The following is a 17,401-nucleotide window of genomic DNA, read 5'->3' on the forward strand; positions in this document are numbered from 1 at the left end:
ACCTATTCCAGTTTCGAACTGTTTATGTTTAATGAGGTGATGTTAAATGTGATCAAATCATTCATACATTATGTTTCATAAAAAGCTATAGATTGTAGTAGCCTTCACCTCTCATTTGGCGTTACAATCCTGGTGATGTCTTTGGGTGATGAACAAAATAACTACTGCTTCTTCCTTACAGCAAAAGTGTAAACATATCCACATCCAGCAGGAGGAGCACTTGGAATACAAAATTTGGAACCACAAAACCTGGATTTAGTTGCTTCAAAAGTTGCTAAAAATTCATAGATGATAAATGCTATAAGATAAAGTCTTGTGACTCTCACTTTGGTGAAAATGCATTCAATACCAAGAACTAAAAAAAAAAAAAGACCAAGAACTACAAGTATTATATAAATAAATAAATAAATTTTATAGAAAACAGAACTGGAACTAAACTGACCTTAAGATAAGTCACTCTGGGACAAAGAACTGGCAAGTGAAAGCTAAAAGTGAAAAACATCTTAATCACTGAAAGGAAACCTGAAGAACTGAAATACAGCGTTTTCATTTATTTAGAGAATTTGATGATAAATTGTTTACTTAGGTCACATAAAAACATATAAATCATTAATGAGTTTTTTCTAAAACTTTTTTTCCACATTTGTCTTTCTGAGCTGACAAAGACTGATCTCTATTTAAAAAAAAAATCTTAAGGCTACGTCCACACGTACACGGGTGCAGTGTTTAAATGCTTACATATACACACACAGTTACTGTCCCTCCACACATACAACTTGGTTCTGCTTCTATGCCCCAGCTTTGTTTACTATTTCCCACCCAGGCTTCTAGACTTCTGATTGGCCAACATTTCTACACGGTTAAGAATATATCGCCAACTGTTGCTTTGGCATGTTCCTAGCAGCGTTTTCCTTCATTTCTGTGTTTACGTGTGGACGGGATTATTTTTTTAAAAGGAAAACGGAAAATCTCTGTTTTCAAAAATACCCGTGTACGTGTGGACGTAGCCTAAGACAAGTGAAGACCTCCCGATCTGGGATCAGTGACTTTGCTTTGGCACATCTCAGATAAAATTTTAAAATCATCATCTCTCTTTACTGTTGAGCACAGAAACTCTTGTGGCCCAGTTACTTTCAAGTGAAGATCCAGCTGGAGATCGCATCAACAAGAGCACATTTGTGCCATATACAGATGTAAAGTGGATGACCCTGAGTTTCAAGCATGTTCTTACTTGGAAGAGGCAATTGTAAGACACAGTTCAGAGCTATGCGCCTGCACCTGTGCTTAGATAGAAACAAATCATTCGATCATCAAGACATTACTACTGAGGTAAAAGACAAAAACTTAAGGATTAGAAAGTGGGGTCTGTGAGTGGTCAGAGGAAAACCCGTGGAATGGCATTTTCCTCACGATCATCATAGACACGACCATGGAGCGTGCCCCCTTGATAGAACTGGCGGAGGTTGAATTTGGCAGGTGCAGAGACGTACCACATCACCACCCCTGTGGGGTTCACGGACACTACAAATTCAGTGGAGTCTTTGAGCGATGCGGTCTCATCTGTGAAGACATTGAAAACCTACAAAGAAGACGGGAAACAGAAGTGAATTTCTCTAGCAAGTATAAAGACAGACATCTTGCTGATAGAACACTTTTGGTCTCAGTGGGAAACCTTTGGTCAGATGTAGCTAGATTCTCATCATGTGTTACTTAAAGATCTGTTCTAAGTCCATTGTTGTTCTCATTGTATATCCTACCACTAGGCCATATTAGTAGTCATTTTAAATCCATATCCTATCATCTGTATGCAGATGATATTCAGCTGTACCTTTCTTTTAAACCTTATGAATTGAATAAACTATCCATTCTAATGGACTGTCTTAAGCAATGTTCCCTCTAATTTTTCATGTGTCTGAGCGAACACACAAACTCCCTGAGCGGTCCCTTGGACCACTGTGAGCAACAGCAGACGTGTGCACTGTGGTCACGCCAGCATCGAATCCATCCAAGTTACATGGTTTATTAAAATAATCAAATTACAGCATTTGTCTTAGACTACTTTTAATTAACTGCTTTAGCCCACTTACAATGAAAATTTAAAAAAAAAAATCTTGTTCATGACCTGTGTAGTATGTTAACACTTTTGGAAGTAAAGAATAACCTGAACTCCAATTTTGAAAACAAAACTTTCTTTTTTTAATTTTTTAATTTATTTTTTTTATAAAGCTCTGCATCAAATTTGATGGCACACAAATTATTCGTGCCACTCCAAAACATAATTTCTGTCCACTATGAGATAAAGGAGAACAACAGCCTGATACCTGCAGGCCTGACAACAGGAGATGTATCACTCCTGTAACACCTGTAACATTCAGTAGTCGCCTCATTGTTCTGACACACACAACAAAACTATTGACTACACTACACACTAACTACACAAGATTTGCGCTAAACGTTGCAAATCTCTCACATCTCAAAACATGGCCGTCACTCCTAAAACTTCCCCCTCTCCTAAATGACTAAATGCCATGTTGCCACATCATTTTTTGATTGGTCAACATGGTACATTTTTCCACCAATAGGAAAGGGTGGGGTTTTTTGGTTTTGTTTTTTGCTCACAGGTGGAGAGTGCTTTTGGGCGTTTTCCTTATAAAACGCAGGTTTTACTGTTTCTTCCCGCAGTAAATATAAACAACGACAGTATTCAGTAAAAAACAAAGAAAGATTGCAGATATTTTTATCATAACTCTGGTTTTACGTGGCCTATCAACACAATTTAAAAACTGGTATAAAGTCCACACTTTTTCCGTCAATTGTTCCGTCTGTCCTGCTCACATCTCCAATGGTTGTACACGTTATCATTAGCGTGACTTCACTCCACATCAGCCACGCCGCTTTACTAGCTAAAACACCGCTGTCGGCACATAAGGACGCTGCCATAGCCTGTCAATGACGTTGATTAGCTGCATATATATATATAAATATATATATAAATATAACAACACCCAGCACGCCCCTGCGGGCGGTTTATCCTTCAAGCTCGGGTCCTCTACCAGAGGCCTGGGAGCTTGAGGGTCCTGCGCAGTATCTTAGCTGTTCCCAGGACTGCGCTCTTCTGGACAGAGATCTCCGATGTTGTTCCCAGGATCTGCTGGAGCCACTCACCTAGCTTGGGAGTCACCGCACCTAGTGCTCCGATTACCACGGGGACCACCGTTACCTTCACCCTCCACATCCTCTCGAGCTCTTCTCTGAGCCCTTGGTATTTCTCCAGCTTCTCGTGTTCCTTCTTCCTGATATTGCTGTCATTCGGAACCGCTACATCGATCACTACGGCCGTCTTCTTCTGTTTGTCTACCACCACTATGTCCGGTTGGTTAGCCACCACCATTTTGTCCGTCTGTATCTGGAAGTCCCACAGGATCTTAGCTCGGTCATTCTCCACCACCCTTGGGGGCATCTCCCATTTTGACCTCGGGACTTCCAGGTTATACTCGGCACAGATGTTCCTGTACACTATGCCGGCCACTTGGTTATGGCGTTCCATGTATGCCTTGCCTGCTAGCATCTTGCACCCTGCTGTTATGTGCTGGATTGTCTCTGGGGCATCTTTACACAGCCTGCACCTGGGGTCTTGCCTGGTGTGATAGACCCCAGCCTCTATGGATCTTGTGCTCAGAGCTTGTTCTTGTGCTGCCATGATTAGTGCCTCTGTGCTGTCTTTCAGTCCAGCTTTGTCCAGCCACTGGTAGGATTTCTGGATATCAGCCACCTCCTCTATCTGCCGGTGGTACATACCGTGCAGGGGCCTGTCCTTCCATGATGGTTCCTCGTCTCCCTCCTCTTTCTTGGGTTTCTGCTGCCTGAGGTATTCACTGAGCACTCGGTCAGTTGGGGCCATCTTCCCAATGTATTCTTGGATGTTCGTTGTCTCATCCTGGACTGTGGTGCTGACACTCACCAGTCCCCGGCCCCCTTCCTTCCGCTTAGCGTACAGCCTCAGGGTGCTGGACTTGGGGTGAAACCCTCCATGCATGGTAAGGAGCTTTCTCAGGAATTGATCATATATATATATATATATATATATATATATATACATATATATATATATATATATATACATATACACACACACACACATACATACATACATACATACATACATATATATATATATATATATATATATATATATATATATATATATATATATACATATATATATATATATATATATATATATATATATATATATATATAGGCTGGACTATGGGATAAGATGGCATCGTTGTAATCCCATACGGGAGCAGCTAGTCACTTACTGAGTAACACTGCAAAACAGAATTGATAAAGTTTTAATTTCAATTCAGGTTAGATTATTTATTTATTTTTTGTGCGCAACGCAGATTTTCTGTGCGCAGAGACCCTGCCAGCAGTGCGCAATTTCTCACGCGCACAGCTTAGAGGGAACATTGGTCTTAAGGAAATTAATGGTTGGATGGCAAACAATTTTCTGCAGCTTAATACAGACAAGATAGATTGTTTAATTCTGGCTCCAGAGAGCATTAAGCCCCAAATTAGACAATGTTTGGAATCTTTCTCATCCACTGTAAAACCTCTGAATCTTGGGTTAACTTTTTACCAATCTTTTGATGCCCACATCAAGTTTTTGACCCCCTCTGTGCTTTCTTCACTTAAGAAATATCACTAAACTCAGGACTGTTGTCTCTCAGGTCTCGTCCCAATTAGCCTGTTGTAATGCCCTTTCCCCTTGTCTGTCAAAGGCTTCTATAAATCGCCGTCAAGCTGTCCAAAAAGCTGCGGCAAAGCTTTTATCCGAAGGGCCAGCTCTGTTCTAGGATGCCCTCTGGACCCAGTGGAGGTGGTGAGTGACAGGAGAACGGCGGCTAAGCTGTCATCCCTGATGGACAACATCTCCCACCCCATGCAGCAGACTGTGACAGCACTGAGCAGCTCCTTCAGTGGGAGACTGCGGCACCCACGGTGTGGGACGGAGAGATTTCGCAGGTCTTTCCTCCCCACTGCTGTCAGACTCCATAATAAAGACTTTAACTGATCAAGCACACACATCCATACATATGCAATAATACTAAGTGCAATAATCCTTTCTGTCATCGTTGTACTTTTACTCAGTTGTATATAGTATTTGTATTTGTATTCTATTTTTATCTTATTGTATATTTATTTTATTTTATTCTACTGTATATAGTATTTTATTTTATTCTATTCTGTACAGTTGTGTACTGTATTTATTCTTATTGTATTCTAATTTTTGCCTCATAACTTTTGCACTGTCCACTTCCTGCTGTGACAAAACAAATTTCCCACGTGTGGGACTAATAAAGGTTATCTTATCTTATCTTATCTTTAACTCGCAAATTTTCTCATATAACCCCATTGCTAAAGAGTCTGCACTGACTTCCAGTTAGTTTCAGATATCAGTTTAAAATCTTGACTCGTACTGTCATGGCCTTACGAGGAGAGGCCCCCACTTATATTGTCAAGCTACTTCACGCTAATTCTTGTACAAATACAGGCCATTTACCATTTAATAAAAGACTGAGTCATGTACCGTGCTATAATGCTATAATATTTGAAAAGATTTCAATCTTTTGTTTGTTTGTTTCTTGGATTTTTTTGTTTGTTTTCTGTAGTGCTGTTTTACGTTGTTAACTTTGAAACTTCAAAAACAGGGAAGTCTGAGTCAACCTTGCTTGCCAAAATTAACCCTCTCACCTCGAGTGAACCAGGTCGAAACACGATACACATCCCTCCTAAGTCTATAAACACATACCTTGTAGCTGCCTGCAGTGTAGCTGAGTTTGCTGAGGGAAGTCGTGTAGCGATAGGGCATGTCTGTACGACGGCTGAAGAACAATAAAGCGCTGGCATTTTTTGACAGGGGGCGCCAGAACACTTCAATGCCACTTTTCTCCTGAGAGAAAGAAAAAATGTGAACAATGAAACAAAAAACATTGCACAAAAGTCCACAAAAAGAGTCATTTAAAAAAGAAATGTATCTACTAAATTGTGCTTCACCTTCACAATGCGTCTTCCCTGGATACCCAGGGCATCCTGGTTGATGCTGATGGCCATTTCGTTCCGCAGGATGCTCTGGGCACCGCTGGAGATGGTACGGAGGTCATTAGATATGAAAAGAGGAGCCGCCATGATCGCCCAGAGAGCCATCTGAGAACGAGACTGTTCCATGCTGAGGCCAAAGTCGCCAATAATCAGCTGTGAAGATTAAAAATTTTCACACCAAAGAATTAAATTGGAGGCTGTAGTCAGTAGTACATGTAATATCTCTTTCAGTATGGAGGTGTAGCCAATGATTTGTGCACAACAAATGTATATGTAGAGCACTGAAGAGGCTTAAACAAATCGTAGAGTAAGCAGAGACAGTAAATATAGACATATATAAAATCATTTTATTATTTATATAAAGCTCTACATAGACAGGCTCCTGCTTATATAGCAGAGTTTCTGTGAATGATTCACTGTAGCCAGCCTCTCTGGTCTTCTAAACACCATCTCCACCTGCCCCTCGCTCTGATTTTTAAACCAGAGGTGATCGTGCTTGTGAGGTAATTGTGTCCAAACTGTGAAATGGCCTTCCTCAGCCTAACAGGCCAGCTGATTCTGTGGTTTGTTTTAAACAACTTCTTAAAATCCGTTTTTGTAGTTGAGCTTTTGGTTTGGAATGAATCTCTGATCATATGGTAGATTTTGTATTTGTTCATGTATCTGTAAGTGAAACATGTATATGTGGCTTTTCTATTGTTTATGCTATTCTATAAAGCACTTTGTAACTATTATTATTATTAGTATTTAGTATTTATTTATTTATTGTCATTGTCAAGAACAATGAAATTGCGTTTGGGGCTTCCATACAACCCCAAAAAAAGAAGAAAATAATAAATACCCCTTAAAACCCAAGTGTACATATTTAACCCAGTGTGACTCTAATGCAATAAGACAATCCTTAGCAATAATGTTCGTAGAAATTCAGACAAAGACCTGAGAAACATGACAAAATACAACAATGCAACCCATTCAATATTATTGTACTGTGAGATATGATATCAGATATGATAGTTATCTATTTAAGAAAGAGGGGGGGTGCAGGAGGGGGAAGAGAATAAAGATATGATGCACCAATGCAGACCAGTTCATTGCTATTAAGAAGTTGGATATGGTTATTGTCCGTGAGAGAGGGGCAGAGAGTTCAGGAGCCTCACAGCCTGTGGATACAGGCTGTTGGCCAGTCTGGATGTTCTGGCCTGTATAGACCTGTACCTTCTCCCTGAGGGCAGCAGATGGAAAAGGTGGCGCGCAGGGTGATGTTGGTCCCGCAGGATACTGTGCACCCTCCTCAGACAGCGAGTGGGGAAGATATTACTGATCTCTGGCAGAATTGTTCCAATAATTCTGCCAGCTTCTTTCACCACCCGCTGGAGTGCTTGCTGATCGGCCTTGGTGCAGCTGGGGAACCACACTAGAAATCCATACGTCAGAACGCTGCTGATGGCACAGTTGTAGAAGTTCAACATCAGAGATCTGGGAATGTGTGCGCTCCGCAGTCTCCTCAGGTAGTAGAGGCGCTGTTGGGCCTTCCGTACAACTGAGGTGATATGGTTGCCCCAGGACAGGTCCTCGGTCACAGTTACCCCCAAGAATTTAAAACTGCTCACCCTCTCCACCGCCTCACTGCCAATGAAGAGAGGCAGATGGTTGTTATGACCCCTCTTCCGGAAATCTACAATGATCTCCTTGGTCTTTTTGGTGTTTAAGACCAAGTTATTGTCGTGGCACCATGACTCTAGTTGTTGCACCTCTGTCCTATAGTTTGTCTCATCATTGTTGGATATAAGTCCGAGCACTGTAGTGTCATCTGCAAACTTAACAATGAGATTGGACGCGCAGGAGGAAATACAGTCATGGGTGAAGAGAGTGTATAGCAGAGGGCTCAGAACACACCCCTGAGGGGCACCGGTGTTGACCACAAGGGTGGAAGAGGTGTTCTTACCCACTCTGATACTCTGTCTACGGTTAGTGAGGAAGTCCACAATCCAGTTGCACAGAGAGGAGTTAAGTCCCAGTTGGTGGAGTTTGGGACGGAGTTTGTATGGCCGGATGGTATTAAAAGCCGAGCTGTAGTCTACAAAGAGGAGCCGTGCATAGGTGTTCCTGTGTTCCAAGTGCTTCAGTAATGTGTGCAGCACTGTGGCGATCGCATCCTCGGTTGACCGGTTCTCCCTGTATGCAAACTGGTGCGAGTCCAGGGATGGTGGAAAAGCAGCTCTGATGTGTTTAATGACCAGTCTCTCCAGGCATTTGGCGGGAATGGGGGTGAGTGCCACAGGTCTGAAATCGTTCAGACATGTGACATTTGACTGTTTTGGGATGGGAACGATGGTTGCTGCTTTGAAACAGGATGGTACCAGTGAACAGGACAACGAGGTGTTATATATAGAGGTGAAGACGTCCACCAGGTCCGCAGCACAGTCTTTTAGCACCCGGCCCAGCACTCCATCCGGCCCGGCCGCCTTCCTGGTGTTAATGCTCCGGAACACACGCCTCAGCTCATGAGTGCTCAGGACCGGAGCAGGGTCGGTTGAGGGGAGAGGGGACAGGACAGGGTCGGTGTTCTCCCTGTCAAAACGGGCATAAAAGAGATTTAGATCCTCAGCCAGAGTAGAACTGTCGGCTGAGGGTGATGGTGTTCTTCTTTTGTAGTCCGTGATAGCCCTGATGCCCTCCCAGACCTGCCTTGGGTTTGTGTTGTTCTCAAACCTGGCCTCGATACGCCTCCTGTGCTGCTGCTTGGCAGTCTTGATGCCTCTTCTCAGGTTGGCCCTGGCAGCACTGTATGCCTCCTGGTCCCCGGATTTGAAAGCGTTGTTCCTTGTTCGAATAAGTTGTTGAACTCCGTGTGTCATCCAGGGTGGATTATTAGGGAACACACGGAATCGTTTCCAAGTTGTTACATTGTCCACACAGAAACAGATGTAGTCCAAGACAGTGGAGGTGTAACTGTCCAATGCGACACGATTGTCAGTGTCCTGCACCTTGAATACATCCCAGTCTGTGCAGTGGAAACAGTCCTGAAGCATCGGAATAGCATCCTGCGGCCATGTTCTCACGGTTTTGGTTGTAATCCCAGTGCTCTTGATCTTTTGTGTGTATATTGGGTGTAGCAGAAGGGAGAGATGGTCTGACAGACCCAGGTGGGGATAAGCCTGGGCTCTGTACGCATTCGCCATGTTGGTGTACACCTGGTCCAACGTTCTATCTCCTCTGGTAGCACACTTCACATTACGGTGGAAATTGTGAAGTACAGATTTCAGGTCCGCGTGGTTAAAATCCCCATTATTATTGTTATTATTGTTATTATTATTATAATAAATATGTTTATATTTGGGGAGACAGTAAGAAATTTCAATTGAACAAACCATATCAGGGTCGTTCCACCTTCCAGGACCTGCTGCAGGTGTCAGGGCGTCCTGATTTTCAAAGAACCAGTCAACAATGTTCAGTACACTGTCCCAAGAGTCCTGGATGTCACCATAGTTACGCCACAGGTTGCAGATCTCACCCAGCTGAGTGTAATTTACCTAAAAACACGCATCAGTTTCATATAGTGAAGAAGCAAATACTAAGTATTAGAACAGGATTCAAACAAAACATCAAAAAGTATTTTGGATTTTAATCGTACCTTAGGTGGCAGCCCACCCTGGTAGGCAGGCCAGCTGCAGGAATAGCCAATGGGACGCCCTGTAGCATTTAAAGCCTTTGACATGAGAGGGTAACCTGTTCAAAACAGTGAACAGGAGATCTCAAATGAGGTCCAATCAGCAATATCTTATTATCCACACAGAAAAGGTTCAGTCTTGTGTTTTTACCCAGCTCTTGCTCCATGGCATTAGAGTAACAGCCGTCATATTTTAACATATCCACCTCCCAGTCTGCAAATGTTTGAGCATCTAATTCGATCTTATCCAGCGGGGTGCCAGGGTAGGCCATACATGTGAGTTTGCCCATGTCCCCATAGATGCCCAGCTTTAGGCCTCTGTTATGCAAGTAGTGTGCCAGCTTTTTGATTCCTCCTGGAAACCTGAAAGAGTAATATCAAACACACACATTTTAAAAAAGCCTTCAGCTTTCATTTTGTAACCACAGCATGATTTTTTTTTAATCCTGTAACCCAATTTCCTTTTGCACTTTCCAGGGAAGTGAAAATTCATATTTGTGCTGACACTAAAACATACCTGCTATCAATCTCCTGAGTACTGTGTTTTGCTTTTCACATGATTGTATGACTGTCACACTACTTCACTGACTGTTGGCCAATAACAGATATATGTTTACAATGGTCTTTGTGCTCACGCAGCAAATACTGCACCTCTTAGGATCAGGCTGCAGCCGTCCCTGATCGTCTCTTTGTTTGGAAGACCAGCAGTCATCTATGTTCACGTAGACATAGCCGAGTTCCTTCCAGCCATCCTCTGCAAGTCTGTCTGCCATGTCCATGAACAGATTTTCACTGGAAGAAAGACAAAGATGTTTCATAATTGTCTCAATCGCATTCCTATTTACACTGATACTGGTTCAAGGTTCTTTATTTGTCACATGCATAGTTATACTTGTATAACACACAATGGGGCTGGGGCAGGGATAGCTCAGTAGGTAAAGTGGTCGCCCCATGATCGGAAGGTCGGCGGTTCAAATCCACTTAACGGCTACCCTGAGGTACCCCTGAGCAAGGTACCGTCCCTACACACTGCTCCCCGGGCGCCTGCTTAGTGGGCTGCCCACTGCTTCACCGAGTGAATGGGTCAAATGCAGAGAAAAACAAGTAATTTCCCCATGGGGATCAATAAAGTATCCATTATTATTATTATTATTAATGGAATGTAACCTGACATGTGGTTGGTTGGTTGGTTGGTTGGTTGGTGGGTGGGGGGGGAAGAACATTATATATACATATATAGTATATACATTTGGTGAATGTGCAGTAGTGGCAGCAAGCAGGTGAATTCTGTACATTAATAAGAATAGACATCTGACTATTTGAAGATAAGAGTGTAAAGAGTGTAAAGAGCACTACCATATCTATTAGATATTCTGTTCAAACCAACTGCTTCTACTGGCTTTTGTTATATCCTGTTATTATATCGCTATAAAACTGAGACTAGACCATTATAGTTATAATACCTAAATACCTTTTAAGTTTTCAATACAATCAAGCCTGGTGGTACACATTCAAAATTTTGGCTTACCTGATGCAGTTCTTTGGGTCGTTTTCACAGTCAATATCACATCGGTATCGTTCCCATGCCAACCACCCCATGGGAGGGGTCCTCATCAGTCCATTGTCAAGGGCCAAAGTGGTCCCAGTGAGCGCAAAGGCAAACAAGAGCACTGCAACATGCATTTCTGCAAATACAAAATTACAAGCTGAATCAGATGTTAGTGCAGTGTGTCAAAGATGAGCCAGAAGAGTACGTCCAGAAGACTAAAGGGCAAATACAGGTTAATGATTGCAGCACCTGACGAAAAATCACCTGACATGGGTGTGAACGCAAAACAACCTGCTCGATGACTTACCAGTGAAATAAACTGATTGTGTCAGATGACCAAATAAAAATCACATGCTTATATAAACGATGTTCTGCTAAATAAAAGTTAGAATATAAAAGCTGTTCGCAACATGATCGTCATTTGGTTCTTGTAAATACGCAACACTCGATCTCAAGCGAGTTTTTTGTATTATAAACACTAACTTGACGGTAGCTTATTACTTATAACTAATCTGGCATAGACAACAATTATTCTAGCAATTTAAAACGCAGGGAATCTAATACACGTTTAAATGATTTAAACGAAGGGATTTGCTGAATAAATGTATGAAATGAAAAGCTGAACTCACTGAAGTCCGATCACGGCTCTTGGAAACTGAAAGCTAGAAAGAGCAAATAAGACCAAGAGCTCAGCCTCCTGCAGTCCGATTCTGTGCTCTTGTCTCTGGTCTCTCCCTCACTTCTTTAAATAAATACTGTGATAAAAGAAAATCCGCTCGGTCCTACTGTGGGGGAATATACAAAAAAGTACACATGACAAGGAAGTGGGGGCCACGTGACAAAGGAACCCTATCAGCTGACCACAAACCAGGAAGCAATAGAGAGAAAAACCGCCGGGGAGACCTGTAATTGCGGTTTATTTACCTCAGTTTTGTAGCTAATTTGATCTAACAAAAAAACCCCACCTATTCCAGTTTCGAACTGTTTATGTTTAATGAGGTGATGTTAAATGTTATCAAATCATTCTTACAATGTTGTTTCATAAAAGCCATAGATTGTAGTAGCCTTCACCTCTCATTTGGAGTTACAATCCTGGTGATGTCCATATGTGATGAACAAAATAACTACTGCTTCTTCCTCAGAGAGGAAGTTCTATTATTAGAATTATTACAGCAAATATGTAAACATATCCACATCCGGCAGGAAGAGCACTTGGAATACAAAATTTGGAACCACAAAACCTGGATTTAGTTGCTTCGAAAGTTGCTAAAAATTCATAGATGATAAATCCTGCAGCAGCGTTCTGCTGTAGCTCATGTACAAAGAAAAATTCTGAAAAACGTTTAGAAAGCTTTAAAAAAGGACGAAATTCAGGCTGCTTTGAAGCAAAATATAAAAGATGGCCCAAAAGATTTGTATATTACTGTATATGTTACAGTTGTTTACTGTTTGTTTTTTTACACTGGACTATTAGGGTGACGCACTGACACGCGCAGCTTTTGTGTTTTTCTGATTGGCTCAGACCACGGTGTCTCAAACGTGACATCGAACAGGAAACGGTGAAACCTGTGAGCTGCTACACAGGGAAACATGGCAGACGCAAGCCTGGGTAAGATACTAAGCTGCAAAAACTACTTAAAATTAAATAAACCAGGGGTTTAAACAGTATATTAAAAATCTATACAGCAGCTACCTTTATGTACTGGACCCAATGGTTATATCACACGGATGTAAAAACTGCAGGCATGCTCCAGAGCTAACTAAATGAAAACAATTGCAGACGAGGGTTTAATATCTCTCGTTTGGTAAAAAACGGTCTCTATTGATATAGACTTCAGGGTGGGTAGCTGGTCTGTTGAAACTTTTTTTGTCCTTTTTTGCGTTTAAACAGACTTCCTGGTTTCAACTTGCTGTCGTCCACTCGTTTTCATTTTCCCTTTAAAGTGACAGGAGCTGGTTTGCGCATGTGCAGAACAATCTCCGCATACAAGTTAGCAAACTTGCAGTATCGCAGTGTAAATGTGGAACATTACACATAAATAATAGCATTTAATCCACCCGTGGTGACCTCTTGCAAATAATGGGCCAACTGAAATAAACAGACTTCCTAGTTTCAACTTCCTGAAATTGTAGCTGTCAGATAAACAAGTGAAGTCAAACCTGCATTTGTGATCACTGTCATCATGGGTATGAGTTACATGGTAATTTGGGGCTTATGAAGATTCCATTTGAACTATTTTTTCTACTGTGGAATGATTGTATAGCATACATCTTTAACAACTTTTAAAAACAAGAATTGAGTACAAAATGTTCTTTTGAATTTTCTCAGATCCACACACAGTCAAAAGTACATACAAACTCAAATATATATACATACATCTCGACTAATATTACACTTCCACCACATGCTTTTGGTAGCAAGCTTCTGACACAATTCTGGCTGGATATTTGAATCTTTATGAAGAAATTAGAGTTCATTTCAGGTGGTTGGTTTACTGACACAGAACTGGAATTCAAGCATAGTCCACACATTTTTGACATGGTTGAGGTCGGCACTTTTAGAAGACCATTCCAGATTATTAATGTTAGCCTGCTTTATCCATTCCGAAACCAGTTTTGGTGTGTTTTGCGGATTGTTGTCCAGTTGGAACACCCGATTTGTGCAACGTGGCAGTACCACTGGCAGTAGATCATGATGCTACCACCACCATGCTTGACAGTTGGTACAGCATTCTTGAAAGCATCACCTTTACTCCTCCAATTATGTGTCTTGTAACTGTGGCCAGATAGGGCTGTGCGATATGACCAAAATCTCATATCCCGATATAAGAATTCTATCGTCCTGATAACGATATAAATCACAAAAATTTAACATTTTCTGTAAATTCTGTGAATCTCGGGCAGCTCGACTTGCGTGAAGTGTTTCCAGCTGCGCGTCCTTTACCCGGAGTCGAGTGTTTTAACAGATGCATGAAACTATACATTTTTAGACATAAGTTGTAACGGCCGCCGTTTTCTTTGTATTTATTACACGGCGTGCTGCGGGTTGCCTGTTCTAACGTTTGGTTTATTTTTTTTAGCACCTGGCGGCTCTTTTTTACTTCTCATCCGTAAATAATCTGCTCTTTCACGTGATTCAGTTTATTTTGAAAAGTCTCAACAGGATCTTGAGCTTTATTGTGAAAGGCTTATGTGGAACATATACAAGCGGACAGGCGAAGGTGTTACCGTCGCGCATAAAAACAGGCGCTTATCCGTCAGTAGTGTGGTTATATTAAATATAAGAGAAAGAGAGAACTTTAAGAAATTAATATAGCCACTACAGTGACCATCAGAACGATGAAAAAATATTGTCGTAAACAGTTTATTTTGCAACACCACGAAACAAACGATAGCGTAAAATCAAACGATAGATGTCTTTATATCATCACCGATATATATCGTTATATCGAACAGCCCTATGGCCAGATATCTCAGTCTTTATCTCGTTTTGCCATAAAACCTGCCTCCAGAAGGCATTTGGCTTGTCCATGTTGGCAGATGCCAATTTTAGTTTTTGAAGCAGGGTTTTCTCACCCATGGTGATGTAAAACTGGCTTCACTGTGGATAGTGACACTGGTGATGCAGTTTCCTGTTCATGGCAGGCTTGAGCCTTTGTGGTTCCTGGGTTATTTCTGAACATCCTAACCTATTTCCTCTCATCTGAGGGTGACAGTTTGGGTCTTCTTTCACACCTTGGCAAAGTGGTGACACTTTTTACTCTATACTTAAATAGCATTGTTTGAGCTGATGAACTTGAAATCTGAGGTTGTTTAGAAATGGCTTTAACAGACCTCAACTTGTCAATCCAGTGAATTCTGAAATCCTTTTTAAGCTAGAAAACAGAAATTGCTTGTTATAGTCAATCATGATCACCAACGAGAAGTTGATAAGCCTTTACCTTCTCAAGTAAAGACGTTGAGCACCACTTATTAAAAGATGATTGTGTATGTATATATTTGCCTTGTGTGGACTCGAGATTCAAACTTCAATTCAAACTTGTGCACCCAATTCTTGTATTTGCAGTCATTAATAATGTATGCTGCTCAATAATTACACCCTGGAAAAAGAAAGTCTAAGAAATCATTACAAACCCAAAATGATTATGACATGCTTGCCCATGATAAGTGGATCTCAACTTCTGACTACAACTCTATTTTCCCCTCTTAAATATAACAGAGAAGCAATGTAATGAGGAACAAATCCCTTTTTAGTTTCTAGTGGTTGTTTATGTTTTATGAAGTCAGGTAAAATTTTGTGGGATGAAAACACTTTTCTAGAAAGGAAACCTTATTCCAGATGACTACTAGAGTAATACAAACTGAATGCATATACTTAGAAGTGCTTACATTTGCTTTCAAGTGTAAAACAGTAGACAGTACTTGACTTAACTCCTTTTTTATTTCAGGTGTTTTTGGTGTGGTGTCAGCCCTCGTTGGAAGTGGAGCAGCAGGTTTTGTGTTCGGAGAAGCTGCATTATTTGCAGTTGAACCCACTCTGACTGAAGATGGCCTCCTGCTTAACGTTGCAACTCTGGCTGCTGGACGGGCCGGTTCCACTGGTGTTGCAGTAGTGATGGCATGCCTCGTGTTCACCTCGGTACTCTTATGTCTTGGAAGTGGTTTCCTCCTCGCTGCCATGGTGATGACACTGTTGAGTAAAGTTGGAGTGAGACTGCCCTGGTTAGCAGAGGCCACAACAGGAGCCTCTGTTGTGGTAGGTGCTGTCACTACTGGATTGTTAGCGGGCGTCCTTCCACCGTGGATCTACATTGTGGTGCAAGGTGCTCTGGTCCTTTTCGTCTACTCGTATTCCAACATTAACGACATGACCACAGCTCTGTTGATCATCTTCACCACTCTATACCTCAGTGTAGTGTATGGACAGTTGGGAGCCTTTTTTGGACTCATTAGCATGATTCTGACTATCGTTGTCCTCTTTGTCCTTCGAAGGCTACTAACAGTCCCTCAAAGACCCAAATCTAAAACTGGGTGCAAACTGCTGGAGAGAATATTCTTCTACTCTGTTTTTGTGGGGATTCTGGGATTTTTTGTGGGTTTAGGGGCAGGTGAAGCAGTAGACGGGTCAAAAGAAGAGGTTGTTGTGATGCTGCAGTCAGTCCTCTGGGTGGCCTATCTGTCTGCGGCGCTGCTTGGAGCTGGCCTGGGAACTGTGGCCATGGTCGGACTGGGTCCAGAGGTGGCTGGAAAGGTCGCTTTGGGAGTTGCTATAATGACATCAGTGGCTTTGAGAGCCATTCTGCAGTGGAGCTCCTCTCTAGGGGCCAGAGGCAGCACAGCAGGGACGCTAGGGGCGGCCACAGCTGCAGGGGTCTCACTTGGAGCCGCAAGTGTTGCAGCAAGATGGGCATTTCAGTCAAGGAATTCAACTTTAGCAGTTTTAGGTTCTGTCATCATCGGTGCAGTTGTGGCAGCAGAATGCCAGTTACTTAAAGCAAGTCCGTTCACCGCATCAGAACTTGTAACAATCACCCTTGTTGCGGTAGGGGCATTTGTTCTGGGTGCACCAAAGAGCCCGTTCCACACTGAGGTGAATCTGCAAAGGGGCCTCCTCACGGGGCCTGTGCTAATAAAAGAAATCGGCATGGAAACTGTCACCGCAGCAGCAGCACCTATTGGAGCCGGGGCACTTGGGGCTGCAGCGCTGGGCACTGCAGCTCTGGGGAAACTGGGGACTGTGGGAGTCCTAACGGCCATAGTGTTGGCTTTGGGGAGCGCTCTAAGCGGCATGATAGGAAAATCACCACCAACCACAAATGCTCACAGAGACTGATTGACGCCTAAGTTTACATCTGTCTGTAAATGTTCTTGTGTTGCATTTTTGCAAGTAAAAAACTTGAGGCAAAAACATTAAATCCAGTGTCATAAGGCATGGTATCTATTATACAGATAAAATGCTTGTGTTTTAACGTGCTGTTGTGGATACCAGTGTTAAATAAAAACATTAGAAAGCTTTCCTTTTTTTTTTATTTCAGTGACCTTAATCGTCCTCTTTCTTCTTCTTTTTTTCTAAGCTC

General features: G+C 42.1%; 2 protein-coding genes across 3 annotated transcripts; one reads left to right on the forward strand and one right to left on the reverse strand.

Annotated features, from left to right (window-relative positions):
* Positions 1–531: 531 nt before the first annotated feature.
* LOC146691695 (alpha-N-acetylgalactosaminidase-like) lies at positions 532–12,163 on the reverse strand. 2 transcript variants are annotated; one of them, XM_085431612.1, is made up of 9 exons: positions 11,954–12,163; positions 11,304–11,460; positions 10,427–10,567; positions 9,927–10,138; positions 9,740–9,834; positions 9,477–9,638; positions 6,061–6,258; positions 5,816–5,956; positions 532–1,579 (listed from the first exon to the last, which is right to left on the reverse strand). In XM_085431612.1, the coding sequence occupies exons 2-9, from the start codon at positions 11,456–11,458 to the stop codon at positions 1,376–1,378; spliced, it is 1,308 nt and encodes a 435-aa protein (XP_085287738.1). In that variant the 5' UTR covers positions 11,459–11,460; positions 11,954–12,163; the 3' UTR covers positions 532–1,375. The 2 variants fall into 2 exon arrangements, with proteins under 2 accessions (XP_085287738.1, XP_085287739.1); XM_085431613.1 differs by lacking the exons at positions 532–1,579; positions 11,954–12,163 and adding an exon at positions 4,262–4,331.
* Positions 12,164–12,865: 702 nt separating this feature from the next.
* Positions 12,866–17,317, forward strand: LOC146691696 (uncharacterized). Its single transcript, XM_085431610.1, has 2 exons — positions 12,866–12,933; positions 15,773–17,317. The coding sequence occupies exons 1-2, from the start codon at positions 12,915–12,917 to the stop codon at positions 17,155–17,157; spliced, it is 1,404 nt and encodes a 467-aa protein (XP_085287736.1). The 5' UTR covers positions 12,866–12,914; the 3' UTR covers positions 17,158–17,317.
* Positions 17,318–17,401: the final 84 nt, after the last annotated feature.

This window comes from Copadichromis virginalis, linkage group LG15 (assembly GCF_057382275.1).
Source record: "Copadichromis virginalis isolate Kocher_CV1m ecotype Utaka linkage group LG15, C_Virginalis_male_GT1.1, whole genome shotgun sequence".
Classification (NCBI taxonomy): Eukaryota; Metazoa; Chordata; class Actinopteri; order Cichliformes; family Cichlidae; genus Copadichromis; species Copadichromis virginalis.